This window comes from Ictidomys tridecemlineatus, chromosome 15 (assembly GCF_052094955.1).
Source record: "Ictidomys tridecemlineatus isolate mIctTri1 chromosome 15, mIctTri1.hap1, whole genome shotgun sequence".
Classification (NCBI taxonomy): domain Eukaryota; kingdom Metazoa; phylum Chordata; class Mammalia; order Rodentia; family Sciuridae; genus Ictidomys; species Ictidomys tridecemlineatus.
Window position 1 is genome coordinate 52101618 of NC_135491.1, and position 20665 is coordinate 52122282.

The 20665-nt window shown below is 46.8% G+C and overlaps 1 protein-coding gene across 3 annotated transcripts in view; it reads right to left on the reverse strand.

Moving 5' to 3' along the window:
* Positions 1-11803, reverse strand: part of Adamts18 (ADAM metallopeptidase with thrombospondin type 1 motif 18) — a 133334-nt gene extending 121531 nt beyond the window's left edge. Inside the window, exons 1-3 of one of the 3 annotated variants that reach the window (XM_021721749.3) lie at positions 11618-11803; positions 11437-11524; positions 8365-8681 (exon numbers count right to left, since the gene is read on the reverse strand). In XM_021721749.3, coding sequence (XP_021577424.1) covers positions 8365-8681; positions 11437-11524; positions 11618-11707 — 495 coding nt within the window. In that variant the 5' untranslated portion in view covers positions 11708-11803. Of the gene's footprint in view, positions 1-8364; positions 8682-11436; positions 11561-11617 lie in introns of those variants that run through there. The other 2 variants (XM_040279536.2, XM_021721748.3) reach the window with 2 other exon arrangements.
* Between the last annotated feature and the right edge of the window lie 8862 nt (positions 11804-20665).

Genomic DNA, 20665 nt, shown 5'->3' on the forward strand with positions numbered 1-20665 from the left:
AAAACCGTGGGAACAGGCTTTCAAGGGGATAACTTGATGCAACTGTTGAGGAGCTCCTAGGCTTGTGGACAGAGATGTGTATGAAGTCAAAGCAAATATTTTTGGTCACTTAATGTGCAGTGCTATCATTAGGCCTGTTTATATTTGGACTTCAGAAATTAATCAGTACCATCCTTTCTTAAATCGTTTACTGCTGATGGTGGGAAACAACGCAATTCCAGCAACACATGTGCTTCTCTGTAGGGAGTTAGTCTAAATCATCATCTTGGGCTTGTGAAAAAATCAGGATGAAATCCCCTCTAAATAGCTCTGCATGCTATACAACCAAGGTAATGGTGACAGCGAGAGTGAATGGTACATGTCAGAAGCAAGTAAATCTCTGGCCACAGCTCATGTCCTGTATGCTTTTGACACTTAAGGTTTTCACATGGTAAGATGTCTTTCTCTCTCTCTCTCAAAAATGTAGAAATGAATGGAAGAAGAGTCTTATGTATGCATGAAATAAGCATAGAAATAACACTAGAAATAAGCATATAAACCAGAAGGGAATACTATGTAGCAGTTAAAAGAAGCAGCTAGATCTATGTCCAACGATAAGAACAAGAAGTTAGATGTTATTTTTAAACTCCCTGCTCCAAAAAGATGTTTCAGAAAAAGCATTGGCCAATGCAATTTACATACATTTTAAGCACACATAAGCACAGGTATCCATGCATCAGGACAGGGCAGAAACAAACTCTGGCTTCTAGAAGTTTCAGTGTGGAGCCTAGGGCTGGTGGGCATCTCTTCAAACCTCCCTCTGTGCATGCATCCACCTTGCAAGGAAGAACCAGTTCTTTCTTGTTCTGGAACCAGTTCTGTCTTGTTCTGATAGAGGTGAATTCAACGTGGTCTCCTGGGACTTACAGGCAGATGACAGCTAATAAAGCCCAGAGGCCTGTGCACGTGTTCTCAGGTATGAAGTAGCTGGCAGAGCATGTGGTTTGTGGCTGAATAAGTCACCTGCCACCACCCAAGGAAATGTCTGAGTCGTGGCTGGAACTGAGGAGATCCCGTAGCAGAAGGAAGCCAATGAGAGAATGAGGAAGAGGAGGAGAGCTTAGGGATGGTGGGCACAGTGGATATCCTGGATCCAGGCTTACAGAAAGCTAGCCAATCAGGTCTAAGGAAGGAAGGCGGGGAGACAAAGATGGGGGGGGCAGCGAGCGGGAGGGAGAAGGAAAGAAAGGAGGTAGGAAGGAAAGGAAGGCAGGGAGGGAGGGAACGGGGAGGGGAAGAGAGGAAGGGAAGGAGGAAGAGGAGGAAGGGAGGAAAGGATGACTTAGAAAATTAGCCTAGAGCCAACCAATCAGTTCAAGGGGGGGCTTTTCTGGTTGAGATGGAAAAGTCTTATAATCTATAAAGAAGAATGGTCTCTGCCTTTTGTTTCCCATTAGCTATCCTGACCCCCAGCATTCATCTGGCTAATGCTAGCCTGTACGTTCACAGTCACGCCGACGTCAATGATGTACAGTCCATTATGGCAAAAACAAAAAGGCCCAAGGAGTCCTGCTTCCCCTGAGAAGGTTCTCTGCCAACACCCTTAGGATAAATTCACATTCAGTCACCAGTCACCACCGCCCATTTGGGAACCTTCTTCCCTTTATTAAACTTGCACACCCTGGATCTACCTAGGACAGATGGAATTTCCAGAGGCAGGGCCTAAACATACGTATTTTTCAAAGTGCCCAGGTCTTTGTGAAGTGTCTGGCAAGAAATAAAATAAAATAAATTTTTAAAAACCTACCTTGTGGGCTGCTCTCCTGAGAGGGACAGCCTTGTTGATATGCCACTTGTTACTGACAATACATCTCTTGCATGGGAAAAAAAAAAAAAACCCTACCTTGCCTTAGACCTTAAATATTGATGTCCACCGGAACTTAAACATTCTAAACAGCTACCTCTGTCTTAGCTGAGTCTCCCAACAGCTCCAGTTTTAAAAGCCATAGGTGCTCAGTAAATATTAACTCTTATTTTAATCTAGGCTAAAGTTCTTTCCTGCCTATGGGTGGTAAGGGTTGGCATTAACCAATTTTGAAAACTCCTTTATGGAAGAAGATCTGCAAGGATGATGATTATTGCTAAATCCTTTTTACTACAGGGCAAGGATCCCTTATCTGAAAGGCTTCAGACCATGGTGTGTTGGATGTTTTCTTTTTGGAATCTTGGCGTATGCATAATAGATATCTTGGTGATGGGACTCAACTCAAAACATGAAATTCATTTATGTTTCATGTACACTTTATGGATACAAAGCCTGAAAGTCATTTTATACAATATTTTTAGTGTACCTGTGGTCAGACTGTGACCTGTGCATGGCATGAGGTCAGGTATAGGTTTTCCACTCATGGTATCATGTTGGCACCCAAAAGGTTTCAGATTGGAGTTCATCCAGCACCAATGTGACTGTGCCAGGCACTGTCGAGCATTCACATGGAGCGTATTTCTTTAAATCAAACATAAGCCCCATGGAGAGGTACCAGGAGCCTCATCCTACCAGTGAGGAAACTAAGCCCAGAAAGTGTGAGCAATCTACCTTGGGGGGGGGGGGGGTGAGTTAATGAGGCCAGGAGCTGGAACCTCAGTCAGAGCCCACAGACATGGCACCCAGTGATGTATCAAACAGGAATTGATCCAAATGATGGTCTGTATTTTGACCTTCCTCTTGGAATCTCCCTTTCTTCCATCTTATTTCTTCTCAGCGGATAAACTAGTGGTTACTTTCTCACACAAAACCCCCAGCATTCCCACCAGGATGGGTGCCAACCCCCAGGTGTTCTCTTCCTGTTCTTGCTCACAGCCCTGGAACGCCTTGGGGGTGGGGAGAGGGGCATTCAAGGGCCATCTCTGGCCTGACCATCTCCTGGTTCAAAGTCGAGAACAATCAACGTGGCGGCATTCCTACTGTTCATCAAGTTAAGCGCTCATCATAAGCCTCCAAAATCTAGGAGAGGGAACAACCATGTCCACCTTACAAATGAGAAAACCGAGGCAGAGACACGGGAAGGAGGCCCAGGACTCATGACACAGAGGCCTGGGAGCAGGATGCTTCGGTGGCCCTCCCTGGACTGGCAGGCAGCATGTTCCTTTCAGACTCTCCTGCGAGGCCTTTCAGCCTGGCCAGCCCCCCTCTGGTGTCCAGCTCTCTGGCAAGGTCCTTAGTTAGTTATTACGTTTTTTTGAAGAGTTTAGTCTGGCATTTTGCTCAAAGTGTTGTTATAAGCAAATAATTCTCTTTACAAATTATGTCTGAGGAGGACATGGAGGAAAGCAGCCAAAAAAAAAATTTTTTTTAAAGTCTTTTTACCCTTGATGAATTGAGTAATAGCCTAAGAAAACACCCCTGGTTTGGGTCAGACTGTGTCCAAAAACATACAAATGCAACCCAGTCTAATCCCTAATTTCACGTGATCCTCTCAAGTGACCACGAGGTTCCAAAGGGGTGTATGTAATTCGGCAACCCCTGCGGGCTCTCGGGGCCTGCTAAGTGTAGAGCCGTGGACGAAGGTCACTTAACTTCAGCCCTTTTATGAATGGAAATCAGCTTTCTAAAGACAACTTGGCAGGCAGGGACCAGCAACAGGCCACTCAATGACGGAGCTTTCTGAGTCATAAAATACTTTTGAAAAGGGGAGATCAAAGCATCCCCACTGCCTATTGAAATCCAATGGCTTCCAAAGCTCCTTACAGGGACCCAGGTTCTCTGGGGAATGGGTCACTGCAGTTGTAGTCTGAAAAGGCCACTCCTAAAGAAAGATACAATGGGGACATTAGGGCAGCCAGCCATGGAGGAGAAATGCCACTTACGGATTAATTGTTGGGGACAAAGGACAGAAAGAAAGGAAGTGACAAAATTGGATGGCACATCAGGAATCGAGGCTGGATGTGGTACACATTCCACCAGGGTCTCTGATGTGGTACTGGGGCTGGATGACAATCAGAGCGTGTCCCAGACTGGAACATGTGGTCACCGGGGGAACACGTCAGGAACCAATGGAGGGCAAATACACTGAGGCCCCAGAATTGCTCCTTCAGGGTGACACACAGAAAGAACCACGGTAGGAGATGGTGACATATGGCCTGCAAAGGGGAGGGGTCAAGTTAGAACCAGTCCTATCTTTGGGGATTTCACAGAGCCACAGTTAAAGTAGGAAATGTGTCACAGTCAATTTTGCTTTCAACGTCAAGTTTCCCGTAAGTTGAAACTCTTATCCCTGAAGCATCCTGCAACAGTTAGAAAGCCACACAAAAGATCCCAGCATCTCTGCGGGGCTTTTCTTATCACCAAACTATGAAGAGGTGCCCCTCAAAAAAAAAAAATTTCCATGACCAGAAAATCTGGGAAAAGCCTAGGTTTGAACAGAGTTTTTTTTAAAAAAATATGTTATTTAATGTAACAGTGTTTAAAATGGGATTCATGCAGAACTGCTCTGACTTGCTAATATGCTCATGACACTGTAACTGTCCACGAGGTGGCATTTTGGGACTAAGGTGACCAGCTCTCCGTTTTCCAGAGGTCATAACCTGTCAGCTCTTAGTTCTGTGGAGCCACAGTTTGGTTCACACTAAAATAGGAACTTCCAGGCCTAAAAGCCCCAGGGCATCTTCTCCCTCAGCTTGTAGGCTCTGTGCCCGGCCCTCGCATCCATCTTCATGGTAACTGTCCCTCGTGCTCTGCACGTGCCTGGCATCCCACAGGCTGATAAACAGTTGTTGGATGAAAGAAAGATGACTCAATATCTTTCCAGTAAATTCCAAACACACAACCATTAGGTGCTTCTCAGATGTTACTATGCATCAGAACCATTTGGGGAATTTAAAATATGCACTTTGGGGCCCCCCTGAGCTGCGCTTGAAGTTGAAGGACACCACAGTTTTAGCACCTCAAATAAGGCTAGTGGAGTTGACCACACTCTGAAAGTCACTGTTCCAACCCAAAGGATCACCACCACGGTCAAGTATTTTAGAGCAGAAAAATGTCTTAAAGCTCCTAGTACTAAAGAAGAAAGATACAGGTTTGTCGTATAAGAAAACAGAATTGAAAACAGGTGAAAATCCTGAGTTAGCTGTAGTTCAACAGGAAGATGACGTCCCCCTCCAATGGCACGGGCTTGCAGAAATGACGACCTCACTGCAGTGGTCAAGGGAGGCTGGGTACAGCAGAAAGGCCAGCAGGTTAATCTGTAACCCTGAGATTCTGGGAGAAAGGCTGCAAGTCTCCAGGTGCAGTAGGCAGTGGCAGCCTGGAAAAGGTATTAGAAATTTGAAAAAATAATCACCTCCAAATCTAATGTTGGCGGGACTCACTTAGGGAAGTTTGTGACTTCTTTTTTATGAGTTATCTCCAAGGAAGTAACAACCTATTCAACTCCTGGATAAAGTGAGAACTGTCAGATGGAGAAAGGGGATCCAAGGTGCATTTCAGGAAGGCATTACAAACATGGTAAACATAGATCAATTCTGAAGGCAAATTCCCTGATGGAAAAACTCCCACTGAAGTATGTGCACATACCCATATGTACAAATAGATGCATTTCACTACCATCACCTTCTGCCTTCTCTCATTATCTTCTGGGGTTTCCCTAGCAGTCACCACCATGGTTAGCTTTCCCATGGGCACTTTGCCAGGTCATTTAATGGTGACGTATTAATTTTCCTAACACACACGGCATGCACATGAGCAGAGGGTTATCACACCTCAAGGAATCCCAATGCCAGTGCCCGCCCCGCCCCCAGTGCTCATTTGCTGGCCATGGAAGCGTAAACTCCTAGGACCCCTCTGAACAGCTGATTGGCAAGACTCCCTAAAGCCCATCGTGTGTATATCCTGTGACCCAGGAACCTCATTCTCGGGAGTCTACGCAACAGAACGCAGCCACAAGTTCAGCAAAAGGCACATTCGAGAATTTTCCGCAGTGTTCTTCCCAACAATCCCCAACAGAAAACACTTTGATAGTTAACAAGGGGCCAAGTTTGACAATTAAATGGAAACACTGTACAATCTTCATACCCAGAGAGAGCTTATGGTTCTACTTGTGCAAATTTTTGAAATAAGCACATTAAACTGTTAGAAGTAGGGCAGTGGTGGCCTCTGGTGGGCAGTGAAGGGGACAAGGTGGGTCCTCTGGGGTACTAATATGCCCTGTCTCATCTGGCTGGTGCTTACATGGGGGTAGACTTTGTGAAAATTGACTAAGCTCAACTCTTCCAATACATGTGTGTTCACAGGTGTCTGGGCTTTGCAATTTGGTGGGGCACAGAGGGATGGATAATGACAATCTCCCCACTGCTGACAAAATGGGGCCTGCCAGTGTCAATGGACTGGATAACCAGAGTCAGATGCTCAGAGGTCACAGTGGCCTTAGAACTCGTGTTACGTGGTTCACAAATGTAAACTTTAGTTCTAGAGAACTAAAGCTAATAAGCTAAATCTACGCACCTGCCTTATTGAAAAGTAGAGACATCCCAATTTCTATCAGCCTTTGACCCAGGCAGATTTGCTGGTTAAAATATGACGTTTGGAACTCACAGTTTAAGTGATCCTTTCTCCTTGTTTAAGAGCGAGTCTCTCCCTGACGAGAAACAACCTGACATCCCTTAACGAGAACTGATCTGACATGTCACTCACAGATGGTGGAATGCTGGGAGAACCAAACATGGGGCCAAGTTTTGTGGGAAAGAGAACAGTGGTGAGCCAGAAGCTGCTGCAGCATCTTCTCCATAAGCCATTCCCTCCCACGGCCCTGCCACCCCATCACTCCTTATTCCCATTTCCAAGACAAAGAAACTAAGACACATGTACAGGGGTAAGTAACTTGTCTAAGGCCCTACTGCTTCGTGCTGGTGTGAGAATTCGTGCTCTTCACTGTGAGTATATAGAATGAGTGTTTCAGCCACAACGGAACAGTGGCACACACCTGTCATCACAGAGACTCAGGAGGCTGAGGCAGAAGGATCACAAGTTCAAGGTCAGCCTGGGCCACTAGGACTCTGTCTCAAAATAAAAAAAATAAAAAGAACTGGGGTAAAGAACCCCTATATTCAATCCCAGCCCTCACACACACACACACACACACACACACACACACACGGCACCATAGTGGACAGCTTAAGCCCCTGAAGATTCTGGAAGAGAAATGCACAGGCAACACCAAAGATCAGCAGGCTCTACACCACAAATCAAACAAAAAAATCCCCAGACACATCCAGGCACGTGTGCACACCTGTGTGTGACCATGCTATAACTAGGTCACTAGTGAGCAGTAGCCATCATTTAAATAGATCCAGCTCAGCTGGGGATGGTTAAATCTTCCTACTTTCAATAAACCATAGACTATCGTGACCATGGTGAGGGTGAACGATTTTATCTGAATTTCAGGTCACACTGTGGGAGAAAAGCTGCAAAAATAACAAACTTTCAACTATCAAGAACATGGGAGTCACTCAACTCATGCCCAGCCCAGCCTCTCCTCTGGCTTCTGCCATGACCCGCCCTGGACATTACCCACGACATCTTCGGTGGGCCTTCTCAGCTTCCCTCTCCGGGCCACACCAGAGCAACAGCATGATCACCACCCAGCTTTCACACAAACCCTTCTGTCAACTCAACGCATTGTTTCAACCCAAGAGACACTTTTAAATTATGCAACACAAAATGAGAGCCCAGAATGCCATATACTGCCTCATATATTTGATGGAATCCTGAGAGGTATCATTGACACCAATATCCCTGGCCTTGTGGTCAACAGATGAGGAGTACACAGAGAGGAAATGACACTCACCTCAAATACTTTGAAATGTCCTGCCTCCCGGGTCACCACCCTTAAGAACACACCATGTCCCATTCTAAAAGGATGTCTCCCGTGAGCAGGACACCACAGCACCTGCTTCAGTGCCGTCGAAGGTTAGGGCTTACCAGGGCTGCTGAATGCAATTTTGCATGGAAATACTGTTTTCCCTTTTCAAAGCAATGTAGACGCACGCAGCTTGTTAGATTTATAGAATGCCTGGTCTCCCAAGACTTCACAAAGCGAATGGCATCCATCAAATTAATTTCCTTGGGAGAGCGTCTCAAACATGGAGAATGAAAAGGCCCAGACCATTAAACATCAAAAGAATGTTCTAAATGGTAATTAAAGTTCTATTATATTTTCTTCTTTCTGAGAGGAGATTAGATTAATTCAATTGAGAATATTATAAGTATCAAAGCTGACAGTGTGAATGTGTGGAGTTGGCTAGAAGAGCACTTCACGTTGCAGACATCTGTTCGCTCGAGTTTACAGGACACACGAAAGAGGGAGTCGGACTAGACTGGGGTGTACTCACCAAGCCGGCACACGTAGACACAGCGACGGAGGAGGAGCTGTCATTTCTGATAAATCCCTGATAGAAACATCGCTGCACCGCGGGTTCCCGAGTTTCTGAAGCACCGTCTTTTCCGAGTACCTGGACAATAAAGTGACTGCTCAAAATCGCCGAGGGCTTAAGTTCTAAGTGTAGTTCCTGTCCAAATGCTGAAAATCGGTAGTGCAGGAAGCCGCCAGCACTCTGCAGTGATCGTTTGTTCCTGCCGTTGTGCAAAATGTCGTGTGAAATATATGACCCGCCCGAGTCCACTTCTACCGGCGTGACAAAGACGTAATCTGCAATGGGAAAAGTTCAGCTGTCAGCACCCAGAGCCCACATTACCAGTGGTCACTCTCCAACAGGCTGGCCAAGAGCAACAGACGGCTCATAGACACCTTCCTTCCTAGTACCACGCACTTAGAGCAAAGAGGCTCCCCAGCAGCTCTGAAGAGGGGGACCTGGAGTCCCCGTGATGAGCTCTGCCACAATACCATCTGAAAAATGAAAATCAACTACAGTTTTGATAAGTTTCAAGAATATGAAAAAGGTCACGATTCTCACGGTCTATAGATGAATTCTTTACATTAGCCACACAGCCATTCGTATGGAAGATTTGGGTTTTCTTTTTTTTTTTTTGAAGGGGGGGTAGGAAGATAAAAATGATCAAAAACCACAAAAGCAAATAAATGGGATTTTTTTTCCCAAGGAGATTAATAGCTTTGTGCTCAAACTGAATGGAGAGCATTTTTGCAGGGGGGGCACAGTTAAACAGTACACGACACTGCAAGAGGTGGTGTGCAACTTGAGATCATACCTCAGGTCATTAACAGACAACAGCAGTTTCTATTTCCAGTACTATTTGCTTGTGATGATAAAACTCCAACACTCAGCTCACTCTTACCATTTAACTATGAGTTTTCACAGGGATGATCCCATTTTATAGTAAGCCTAAAAAATAGTGGATGCCTAAAAATGCCGCAAAGTTGTCAGATCCATCCTAGGTAGTCTGGTGTGGAAAACTGCTCAGACATGTTGGAGGGGGCGTGGCAGATGGGGGACACCTGGAAAGGCATGTTTAAAAATACCTTCACCATTGCTCCCCAGAGCAGCACTAATTGCTGCATGTTCTAGAGAGGGGGAGCTCAAAAACAATTTGCCGTTTGAAAGAGCAGAGCTAGCACACTGTTTTCTTTCACAAAACATTGAAACTGAAAAGCATCATCCCACAAAAATGATTTGGAACATGCCCTTTGTGCATTAAAAATGCTCTGCATTTCTACTTTCGAGGCACAGAATGGGAAACTAATTTGGAAAGTGTTTAGAAAGATTGTGAATAACTACAATACATGAGTGAGTCACTTGGGTCTTTGGTTACTGGACGGGGGGCGGAGGGGGGGGGGTTGGAGAGGAAGTTCTCTTTTCCCAAGATGGTCAACAACAACAACAACAAAAAATAACAAAATTTTATAAAGTTAGGGAATATAGAACCCCTCAGTTATTGTCAATGAGGGCTATTCTGATGAAGCACACACTTGCAAAAGCAAAACAAAACCAATATGACAATAACTTTTACCTATTCGGTATCTATACCATCTGTGACTTTTATTGCTTGGGCAACACTTATTCTTATATTCTTTAGTCCTGTCTTTTCCATTGTCTGCTGCCTTCACTCCTTTAACTAGAAATGCTATATAATGGACATTTTTTTAAGAAATTGGGAAAAACAGTTTTCCCCTTCTCTTATCCTTAAAAACCTGAGCAAAACATATAAGATTTCGTAGGAGGTTCTGCAGAAAACTGACTTCTGCCCTCTACCAATGCAAATCCTACTTGACTACAAAAACCATCTCTGAAATGGTCCAGATAGTGTTTCTACAAGAAGTTGTTTCTTACCTCCTCTTCCAAAAGCATCTGAAACTTGGCTGACTCTGAAGACCTTGCGGGAGCCTCATCCAGCCAGCCCCACCCCCCCAGACACCTGCTACTGGTCTGTTTCCAAGGGGAGAATAAACAGGCTACTGGAAGAGGGGCAGTCAGAGTCCCCTATAAAGAGTGATTTGATCCATCACTTGAGCTGACTAAAGATGAGGTCCTTACAGGTGGTGGCTGGGTCAGAAAGGATCTCCAGCCATGTGATCCTGATGGAACAAGGAGGGGCAGTTTTAGAAACTGCAGCCTTGGATTGGACAAAAGGTAAATTTCCCAAGAGCTAATGTCTGGGTTTCTTGTCCTCTCACTCATGCTCTGCCATCTTCTGTCTGTGACCCCCCCACCACCACCCTCATCCTCCAGTCCCAGTAATGATCCCTTGCCCTCTGGCAAGAAGGGTTAATCATGCAAGGATGAAAACTATAGCATCCCAAGGAATTTAGGCTGGACAACAAGGTTTTGCTATACAGCTTAGGTCAGCAATTAGTTGTTCTCCTGTAGCTGGTAGGAAACAGCGCAAACAAGGATCTCCCTTCTGGACACCATTGGGAAGATGATAAATGACAGAAGTTAAGGATATTCTGGGAGTTTGTGGCTGGAAAATCTCAGAAGAGACAAAGGACTCCAAGACCTACAGCTACTGCTTTCCTCCTTCTAACAGCCATCTTTGGGCACCCACGACTCAAGCACAGTAAAGAAAGGAAAGAACAGAAGTGGAGATGGGTGAGGAAGAAGATGGTGGTAAGAGAGAGGTGCATGGTCCTTCATACCCCACCCAGGAGAGGAAGGATATGTGGGAGGAGCCCTTTGATCATTAATACCCTAGCTGGTGTCCCCTTCCTTTCTAAGTTCTCACCACAGTTAAGAGTTTTTTTCTTAACAAGCCATCTGTGAAGGAGGGAAAGTATTTTTTCATTTATGTGACTTGCCGCTTGAGGCACTGATTTTTCTGATAAATTCACAGTCCTTGCCACAAGCCCTGCTCTCCAAATAGGAACCATTTCCAAAACAGCACACACCTGCCAGGGTAGGGGCTGCGCTTTTCTCTCTCTTCCCTCTTTGGGGTAAGAAAGGAACAAAGTGTCCTGAAAGGCCCTTGGGGAAGGGGATGCATATACGAACCATCATTTAATCCGCTGCCACCGCTGCTGCTGTGACCGGCAAAGGCGGTGGCGACTGATGCACAGCAGAGGCAGCACAGCTGGAGCGTCTGCAAGAGAAAAGATGACATCCCGCGTGAGGGGCGCGGCGGGGCTGGCGCCCCCTACCACCCGCTGTCCCTGAGCCCCTCAATGGCACCTGCCTTGGCCAAGCGCCCCAGTCCCGCGGGGACCCACGGCGGGCCGGACCCTGCGACCCGGAGGGCGCATGCGAGCAGGAGGGCGCACTCCATGGTCAGGTGCGGGCGCGGCGGCTGCAGGCGGCCGGACGTGGCGGGCGGAGCGCACGGGCCGCGCACATTCTCCCCGCGGCGGCCGGGAGCCCCAGGTGCGGCGCCAGGTGGGGGCCGCCGCCGTTCACCTGGCAGGGCGGGCGCGCCGGGGCCTCGCCTCCCCCGGCCGCCCGCGTGCCCTCCCTCCCGGCGGCGCGGGCCGCCTGCGGCACTCCGGGGGTGCCGGGGACTCCCCGGGCCGGGGCTGGAGCGCAAGCGGCTGGGAGACTCTGTCGGTGCCTGCCCGCCCGCCAGCCAGGCTGTGCGTCTGTGTGTCGGTGTGAGCGTCTGAGGCTCGGGGGAAAGCCGCGCCAGCTGGCTCCCCCAGCGCGCCCGCCGGAGCCGAGCGCCCGCCTCTCCACCGCGCGGTGATTGGCGACCAGCGGCTCCCGGGCTCGTCCGAGCCCCCGGGCTGATGCAAGGGCGTGGGATTCCGGGCTCGGGCTCTAGGGAGGGGGCGAAGGGGGCGGGGAGGCTGGGTGGGAGTGGGGGGAGGGAGGGACCAACCGCGAGAACGGGAGGGGCGCGCCCAGGGTCAGGCTCGGCAAACGAAATGGGAGCGCACGGAGAGATGAGCTGAGAAGAAGGGCTCAGGTAAGAGGCGCGACTTCTTTCGTTGTCCCTGCAGACTTGTCATTTACAAGTCTTCCGGCGAGAGTCAAGAGATTCAGGCTTCTCAACATCTCCAAGGTGACGGAGCTATCCTGGCTCTACCTCCTTTACCAGGGACCCTGTCCTAACAAAGTGGGAATCATTGGCTTCTTGATGAATATGGGAAACTGAGGCCCAGATGGGCTCAAGATAACCCACCTAACAGGAGTCACGCAGGCGACGCTCAAATCTAGAGCATCTGGAAGACTAGAATAATGAGCCTGTCACTGTCCGCGTGTGAACACTCTTGGCCTGGCCGAGGTGACCTCCTCATTCTCCAAGTGGCCCAGGTTCCAACTCGGGAGGGCTAAATCTTGGCCCCAGACCCCAAACCTATAGCAATCAGCCATCAGCGTGGCATGCCTTGGGCCATGTGAATGTTCAGTCTCAATACACTTATTTGATCCTTTGATCCCCACATTTGCAATGAGAAATGAAATATATTCTCAGGAGCCAGTGGAAAAGAACCTCATTGGTAACTCAGCAAGAGAAACGGAACCTAACCGATCAGAAAAGGATAATGGGCTCCTAATTAGAAAGATAGCAGCAGAATGCAATTTAAATGGGAGCAGGGAGATGAAAGAGAGCCTGCGCAGGTGTGTGTGCACATGTTCAAGACATCTCTAGGGAACTGACCTTGAAAATAAGGCCAAAGGGAAGTAGGAGGTCAGCTTTATGTGGAAGAGGAGGCACAGCCTCAGTGAAGTTTAAGTAGGAAAAGCCTTTGCCTTGTGGAAGGGTGACAGGCCAGAGGGAGGGGCAGATGCTCAGGACCTAGTAGGGTAGGCAGGGAGAGAGCACGTAGGAAATCGCTAGGTTTCAGTAAATGTGTGAGTGTGTGTGAGAGAGAGGCAACATCATTTTTTTTAAAATAATAAGTGTGGATCTTATTGAGTGTGCAGGTGCAGAGACAGGGCCAAGAGAGAAACAAGTTAAGCCACTGTTGCTAGCATCAGGGTGAACAATGACAGGGTCTTGGACCAGATGGTAGCAGGATTGGTAACATATTACACTGCTATGGGTACCACATATTTCAAACAAGGTCCATGTCAACTTAGAATAAGTGACAGGCCAACATTCCTAAACCTGGGGTTGTAGACACAATATATCAAAAAAATATAATGAGGATAGAGTATATTTTTCCAAGCACTTTATAAGTAGACTTTAAAAGTAAGAACAGAGAGTATTTATTTCTACGACTTCATATCCTCACCTATGAGCCTGGCTTAAAATGCAGATTCCTGGGCTGTGAGCTATTGAAATTCTCGATCGTGGGACCCAAATATGCTTTTATAGCAAGCATCTGCAGGTGGGTTCTGACACAGGTGACTTAAGTGCTTTATTTCAGTGAAAAACTGGACACTTAAGGAAACTGGACATCAGACATTCAGTACTAGTAGTTGCCAAGCAGCAGACGGAACAAGAAAAGGAATCCAGAATCCATAGCACTGTAGGTCACACCATTAAGTAAATGCCAAAAGAAACTGGGGCAAGGGGTTGAATGGTGTGCCTACACTCAGATGAAAAGAAACATGTCACTCCAATGAGATGCATTTGCAGGAAATTTTCCTGGTCTTTATCTTCTGTGACTGGTGATTCAAGGTCCTCATGAGGGTCAGCGCTAGAGTCCCAGAAAACATCTCTTTCCTATATGTTTTACTGGATTATGGGGTTTCTCAACCTCAGCACTATTGACACTGGGGCTGGATAATTCTTTGTGGTGGGTTCTGTCCTATGCATTATAAAAAGGGGCGTTTAGCATCTCTGGCCTCTACCCCTTAGATGCCAGCAGCACCCTACCACACACACACACACAATTGTGACAGAATATGATATTTTTGACACATTCCCTGGGGCATCAGGATTGCCCCAGAGATAACCTAGATGAACAGTGCAGAAAGATCTGCACTGTTCATCTAGGTTATCATCTAGGTCCTATTCTGTGACCCTTCTCCATCAACAGGGAGCCTCAGAGCCTCTTATTTAACTGGACACATATTTGTTGAATGTCCACCCTTTGAGAGGCTATTGGCCACCTCCTGGACCTAATGTAAGTGGTTTGTTCTCCAATGATCTTTTAGATCTTTTCCTATACCCAAAATAAAACTTTACTCCCCATAAATCCCAATCCTCCATAGTTTGGCACAGAAACAAAGACTCATTTCTTATATAGTCACAGATCTAATTACCAAGCTTCCAATTCTACTCATTTGGTGATGACAAGACAAGGTCTGATCCCATCTGTAGGACTGATACACAAACATTTGCAAAACCATAATTTCTGAATGATACATTCAATTTTCCAGGAACTGGCCCTGCAATATATATAAATTGTCTCTAGATGGTGACAGAGAGTCATGAGCATATGGTCCAGCCTTAAGACTGAATTACAAAGTAGCAGTCTCTTCAAAGTCACATGGAAATAGAAGTCTCAGACTACTTCAAAAGGACAAATTCAAGACACAATAACTGTCTAAAGTTCACAGCAAACCCATGGGGAGGGAAGATCACTGATATCTTGTATTCTTTGGGCCCAGAACATGACACACAGTAGGCATTCATAAAGGAAGCAAGGAAGGGAGGGAAGAAAATTTTGAGATAGAGAAAAAGTTTTAAAGTTTCCCCCTGATTTGTGTTTAAATCAATGGTACCATTGGCATTGGTTTTCCCTTCATCTTCTAGTGACATAAGTTTAACTTTTTTTTAATAAAGCAATATATCTTTAGTAATATACTGCCTTCTGACCAAAAATAAATGGTAAACCAAAAATAATGGTGGCAAAGGGCGATTTGCCTTCTCAACATTCCTATTCCCCTTCTTCTGATTGAGTCTAAGATGGAGGCATGTCCAAGGACGGAATAACACTTTTCCCTTTGTCCCTAACCTGTGAAAAGAGAAGGAGAGAAGAATTAACCACTTCTTCCACCACAGTTGACCTACTGTGCTATAACCAGTTCCTTATTTTCTCCTCCTTTTTAAGCTGAGTGTAGGGGGACAGTGTCCTCAAAGCTGCATCAAATAGTTTGTTGGGTTCATAGGACAGGTTTTTTTAGCAGCTTTCTATAGAAAATATTCTCACATCTAGAGAGAAAGACCCCCGCCAAATTATGCATCTAAACCTAGAAGAGCACCCCAAAGGGAAAATAAAGATATGGAAATGGATTTACCTTCTCAAAGACCTGGGAAGATAAGGGCTGCTTTCTGCTCAGTGTCTCAGCAATGAGACACAAGGAACAAGGTCGTCCTCAGAATCGGTGGAGAGTAGGAGAGAGAGGAGGCAAAAGATCACAGAGCAGCAGGTCCTGATTTCTAGGTTCCTTAAAGAAAATCATCCAGAAGGACAAAGAGCTCACCACGCAAAATAAAGAAAGAAATTCAAGCAAGTGACAGGAAATGACCTTTTTCTCAAATTTTTCTGCTAGTAACAGCAACAGGAGGTATTGGCACCTCATTGTTTAACCACACATTTACAACTGGTCATTGAGACATTCTCTCCTTTTCTCCCTGCATTGTACCATCAGATCTCGAAGGGGTTGGGTTTCCTCATCTCAGCTTTCCCCTGTGGATTGGACTCCTTGCCTCCCCATGCCTATTTTTAGCCCTTTCCCAAGCCCTACTATTAAAAGTGGCGTGTGTGCCAGAGGCTGAAGATGTAGTATTAAGACTAGACTACTCATTTCCACACATGAACTCACGGCCAAGTTCTGAGCCCTCTGTATGGTGGAAGAGTGGAACATATACTTTGCAAAAGCTCTGGAAAATATCAGGCTGCCTACAAAAGACAAATAACTTTTGTTTTCAAGAACTGTCCCCCGCTTCTCCACACTATGGTCCCATCATGCACAGGTTTAGAGACAAGCTCTCCCTCAGCCTCAGGCCTGGGGCAGCCAGGACTGGAGACTACTGTTAATCAGAATCACCTGGAAAACTGTTAGAAATACACATTCTTGGCCTCCCCAGGGACATTCCAATTAAGGGGTGTTTCCGATGTAACTGAACGTATTACAAAATGATAATTGTGACCTTCAGTACTTCCTCTTCCTCTGGGTGCCAGCACAACTTCCTAGCCAATAGGATTGAGGCTTCTAGGATCCTTCGGTGCCATTTTTGATTCATGAAGGAGGCCAGGTAGAGCAGAAAGAAGAAAAAAAACAACCGTAGAGCTGGACCCTTGCTATGGCACTGAGGGCTGAGTGGGAAGAACTGGTATTTGTTGCTTGGTGTGGTTTTTAAGGCCGCAAAGGGTGATTTGCCTGCTCAACTTTCCTATTCCCCTTCTTTGGATTGAATCTACAATGGAGGCATGTCCAAGGACGGAATAACACTTTCATGATGGCAAAAATAATTGACCCTGAGAGAGGAGAGCTGGACTGGAGTGTGACCTGTTGTCATCTCTCATGGGTGTTGAACTGCACAATTTGGGAGACAGAATCCATCTTTCGGGGAAGGTGGTCACGCTGTGTGATTGAAGCCTAGAGTTGTCCGAATTCCTATTCCTGGGCTGTGAAATGGATGTTCCATCTAGAAGTCGGAAAGACAGAAGAAGCTCGAGACCTGGATTAGGTTTTCACTCACTGCCCAGCGTGGACTGCCAACTCCTCTTCAGCCTTTTCTTATTGTTCAGTGGGGAACTAGGAGCAAGATTCTCCTGTCTGCAGCTTCATAGTTGGGTCACTTTACCGAATTCACCGTTCCGTGTGCCTCTGTGACTCAGCAGTCTTTCCACGGGCTCACTTGGCCTCAGGACACTTGTTCAGGAGGACAGGCAGAGCAGGGGACAACAAGGAGGTCCCATCTGTAGTGGTCTCCCCTTCACGTCTCACCTACCTGCCATTCAGCTTCTAACCCTGGTCATGTGCTCCTTCAATAAAATTGCAATGAAATCTATAAGAGAAAGAAAAAATAATAGAAATAAAAAGACATGTATCCTGCTCCTTTCCATCAATACAGTAAAAAAGACAGGGAGCGGGGCAGTCCATGGAAGTATTTGTCTTCTTTAAAAAGAGTTTGAAACAAATGGTTCCCGGCACCTCCTCAAAACCCTCTCACCTCTTCAGTCTCCAGATTATTATTTATATTGTGGATTTTTTTAAATCAATCTTGTTGAATTTTTCTTATCAATAATTTCTTTGCCTCTTCGATATTGGGGCTCCATAAACTTGTCCTTGTTCCTTTTATTTTTCCCACAAGATAATCTCCTTCCTTCCTGGGCATTTTGGGGGCAATTCCAATCCAATCTCTGTCCTGAGCTCTAGACACATATTTCCACCCATTTATAGGATATTTTAGCTAAATGCCTTAGAGCATTTAGCTAAAAACCTCAACAAGTCACTGATCCTAGACCAGCAAGCACTCAGGACAGGCCCCATCTGCCCACGATCCCCAGCTGGGAAGCTCCGGTAGCCTGTGGATGGGGGTGGTGGTCAAGGTCACCACTACTTAAATGATGGTCAAGGTCACCACTATCTTACACCCTCAGGGTCTGTCCCAGAATCAGAATGGCCTTATTTCAGGTCATGCACCTGTGAGATTCAGAAACAGAGATACTACCCCCAGGGCAGACTTCCTCAGTTGCCCAGCCAGGCAAGGCTGGATGATAAGCACACCTCCTAGAGTCCCCAAACACCTGCCAACTCCTCCCTGGCCTCTGTGAGATCATTGAGACAGCATATTAGAGGCCATAACCCCCACCCAGCCATGTGGTGACTGTACCACCATCATCTGTTTCTCGTACCTCCCATGGGGCTTGCACAGGCATGCTTGATAACGCAGTGAATCAAACCTCATTGCCCCGAAGGAGAATACTCCAGACTGCTGGAGCAAGCACTTTATGCCACCTGCACGGCCGGCCCCAACTCCAGAGCCTTGTTACCACTCTACCCTGGGAGGGACACTTTCCACCACCCAGTAGGTTCCAACCACCTGTAAGCCATGTCCTACTGTTGTGTTTGATATTACTCCTCTCATTCTCCAAATTTTCCTCATTTTTGCTCCCTCCCCTGCCCTCCAGTGCACAGTGGTCTTTCCTTTTCTCCTTCTTATCCTAACTACACTGTGCATTATCGTCCATGTCTACGTGCCTCCAGATATATCCTAACATTTTAGCCATCTAACTCTCCCCCTCTGCAGATGTCCTCAGCCTGGGCACACATTGGTCAAGCCCCCTCCCCAGAGATACTGAGTTAATAGTTCTGGAGACTCAGTGGAGTGAATTTGAAAGTCCCCTAGTTCCAGGTCAATCTGATATGTGACCAGTTGACAACCAACCTCTGTCCAGTGTCTCCAAAAGTGGGGTCTCCAGACAAGCAGCACGGGCATCTCCTTGGAGCAGGATAGATGCCTGTGGAGTCTCAGGCCCTGCTCAGGACCACTGAGGCACAGCCTGCATTAGCTGCAGACCCCCCAGGTGGGTGCATGCACAGCCAAGGTGGACCAGTGTCGTTGCAAAGCCAAACAGGGCTCCAACATAGCTGGCTGAACTTGGAGAGTCTCCTACCTTCCTCAACAAGAGGGGAAAAAATAGTAGTACTGTCTCATATGGATGCAGGGTGCATCGTCGAGTTACAGGGCACTCTCGGCACATGACAGGTGATAGTCTTGTCACCATTCTCTCCCTCTCCTCACTCCCCTCTAGCATCCCTCTGCCTACTGTAGTGGGGTGGTGGAAGGGCAGTCTTTATTCCCAGAATCCTGAGAAACAACCAATGTGAGGCTTGAAGGTGCCACATTCACATCTAGATTAAACAGTTCCAATTTTAAGCATGCAAAAAAGGTCGTGGTTCCCTTAATTTGTCCACGTTATCCCAACCACTCACCACCCTCTGGCCTTCAGACACCCTGTCTCCCCTGCTACACAGCCACCACCCTGCTATACCCCATTACATGGGCCGTTTGGTTCTGGAAACTGCATGGTGACTTGCCCCCTACCCCATGCTCCACAAGGTGTCAAGGCCCGATGTCCACAGGCCAATCAGTCAATCATTTAAAACCAATTTTTGGAACTCAACTGGCTTTTGCAAGGAATTAATTTTAGGAATCCAAGGTGCCAGAGGGCTGAAGGGGGAGAGGGGTGTATATCTTTTTATAAAGCAGTCTGGGATCTATTTAGAGAGGTTCCAAATAGGGCTTATATCCAGACAGCAACCCAATCCTTTTTATTGCTCTCTTTCGGTATAGTCCCATCGCCGCCACCCCCCCCCCCCCCGCAAGCCTGGACAGAGTATCTTGATTTTTCAATTGTCAGGAAAAGGAGAGGAACCCTTTGGAAAAGTCTGGAAAGTTAGCATTGAACTGAAATGTAACAAGAGTCTGGGACATCAGAGCCCACTTGTGCCCGCCCGGCAGTGTGCGGCGTTTTATATGCAATCCATAGGAGCTTCCATCTCTCCAGACAAAGGGGGGAACTCTTCCATGGTGGGTGGCCCCAATTAAACCCCGTGCCTAGCAAGCTTCCGCCAAGGCGGACTGGAAGTCAGCCAGGGCTGATTAGAGAGCAGGTACCTCAAATGGCCCAGCACTGCCATAATGAGAAAGCCCTGGAAAACGGCTAGATGACACAGAGGAAAATCGTTACCATCGCATGCCTTCCCCTCCTTCAGGGAAAGAAAACCCACTTCTCCAGAATCGCCCAAGTATTGCTTCGTTCAGTGAGTTGGCTTCAGAGTAAATGAAAGGTCTCTTGCAAACACACAGCCTTGAGCACATTGCTTTAATTACGAAACACTTGTTTGGCTTAAAAGCACATAAAGAAGACACAAACAAAATAAAAACAAGACAAAAACAACTCGCCCGCCCCCTGAAAAGCAGATAAATCTCCGCGTGTAATTCAGAACTGAGAAGCAGGCCTAATACGGAGAGTTTATAGACATGACTTTAAAAAGTAATAAGTACGTTTGTGACAAAAGTCAATATGAGCTCTTCTTGAAAACCGCGAAGAATATAGAAAGTATGGAGAGGGTCAGAATGATTCATCAGTCGCCCCTCAGGGTGACCACCGTTGACACAGTATGGTATGACTTCCTCCCTCGGCACTGAGCACTGTTTCACCTAGCTGAGGTTGTATCGCACATATTTTAGTGTCCACTTTTTTGACTAGTATTGTATATGGAATATGTCACAGGTGTTAGAATTCCCTGAACCCTTCTTCTTAGTACCTGGGATATAACCCAGTAAAGAATGGGACACTCGGTAATAATCTGGAAGTGGCCTTGTTGCAGGATGGCTGAGCTACACCACGTGACAGCAGCAGTGGGGACATCTGCCCTTCAG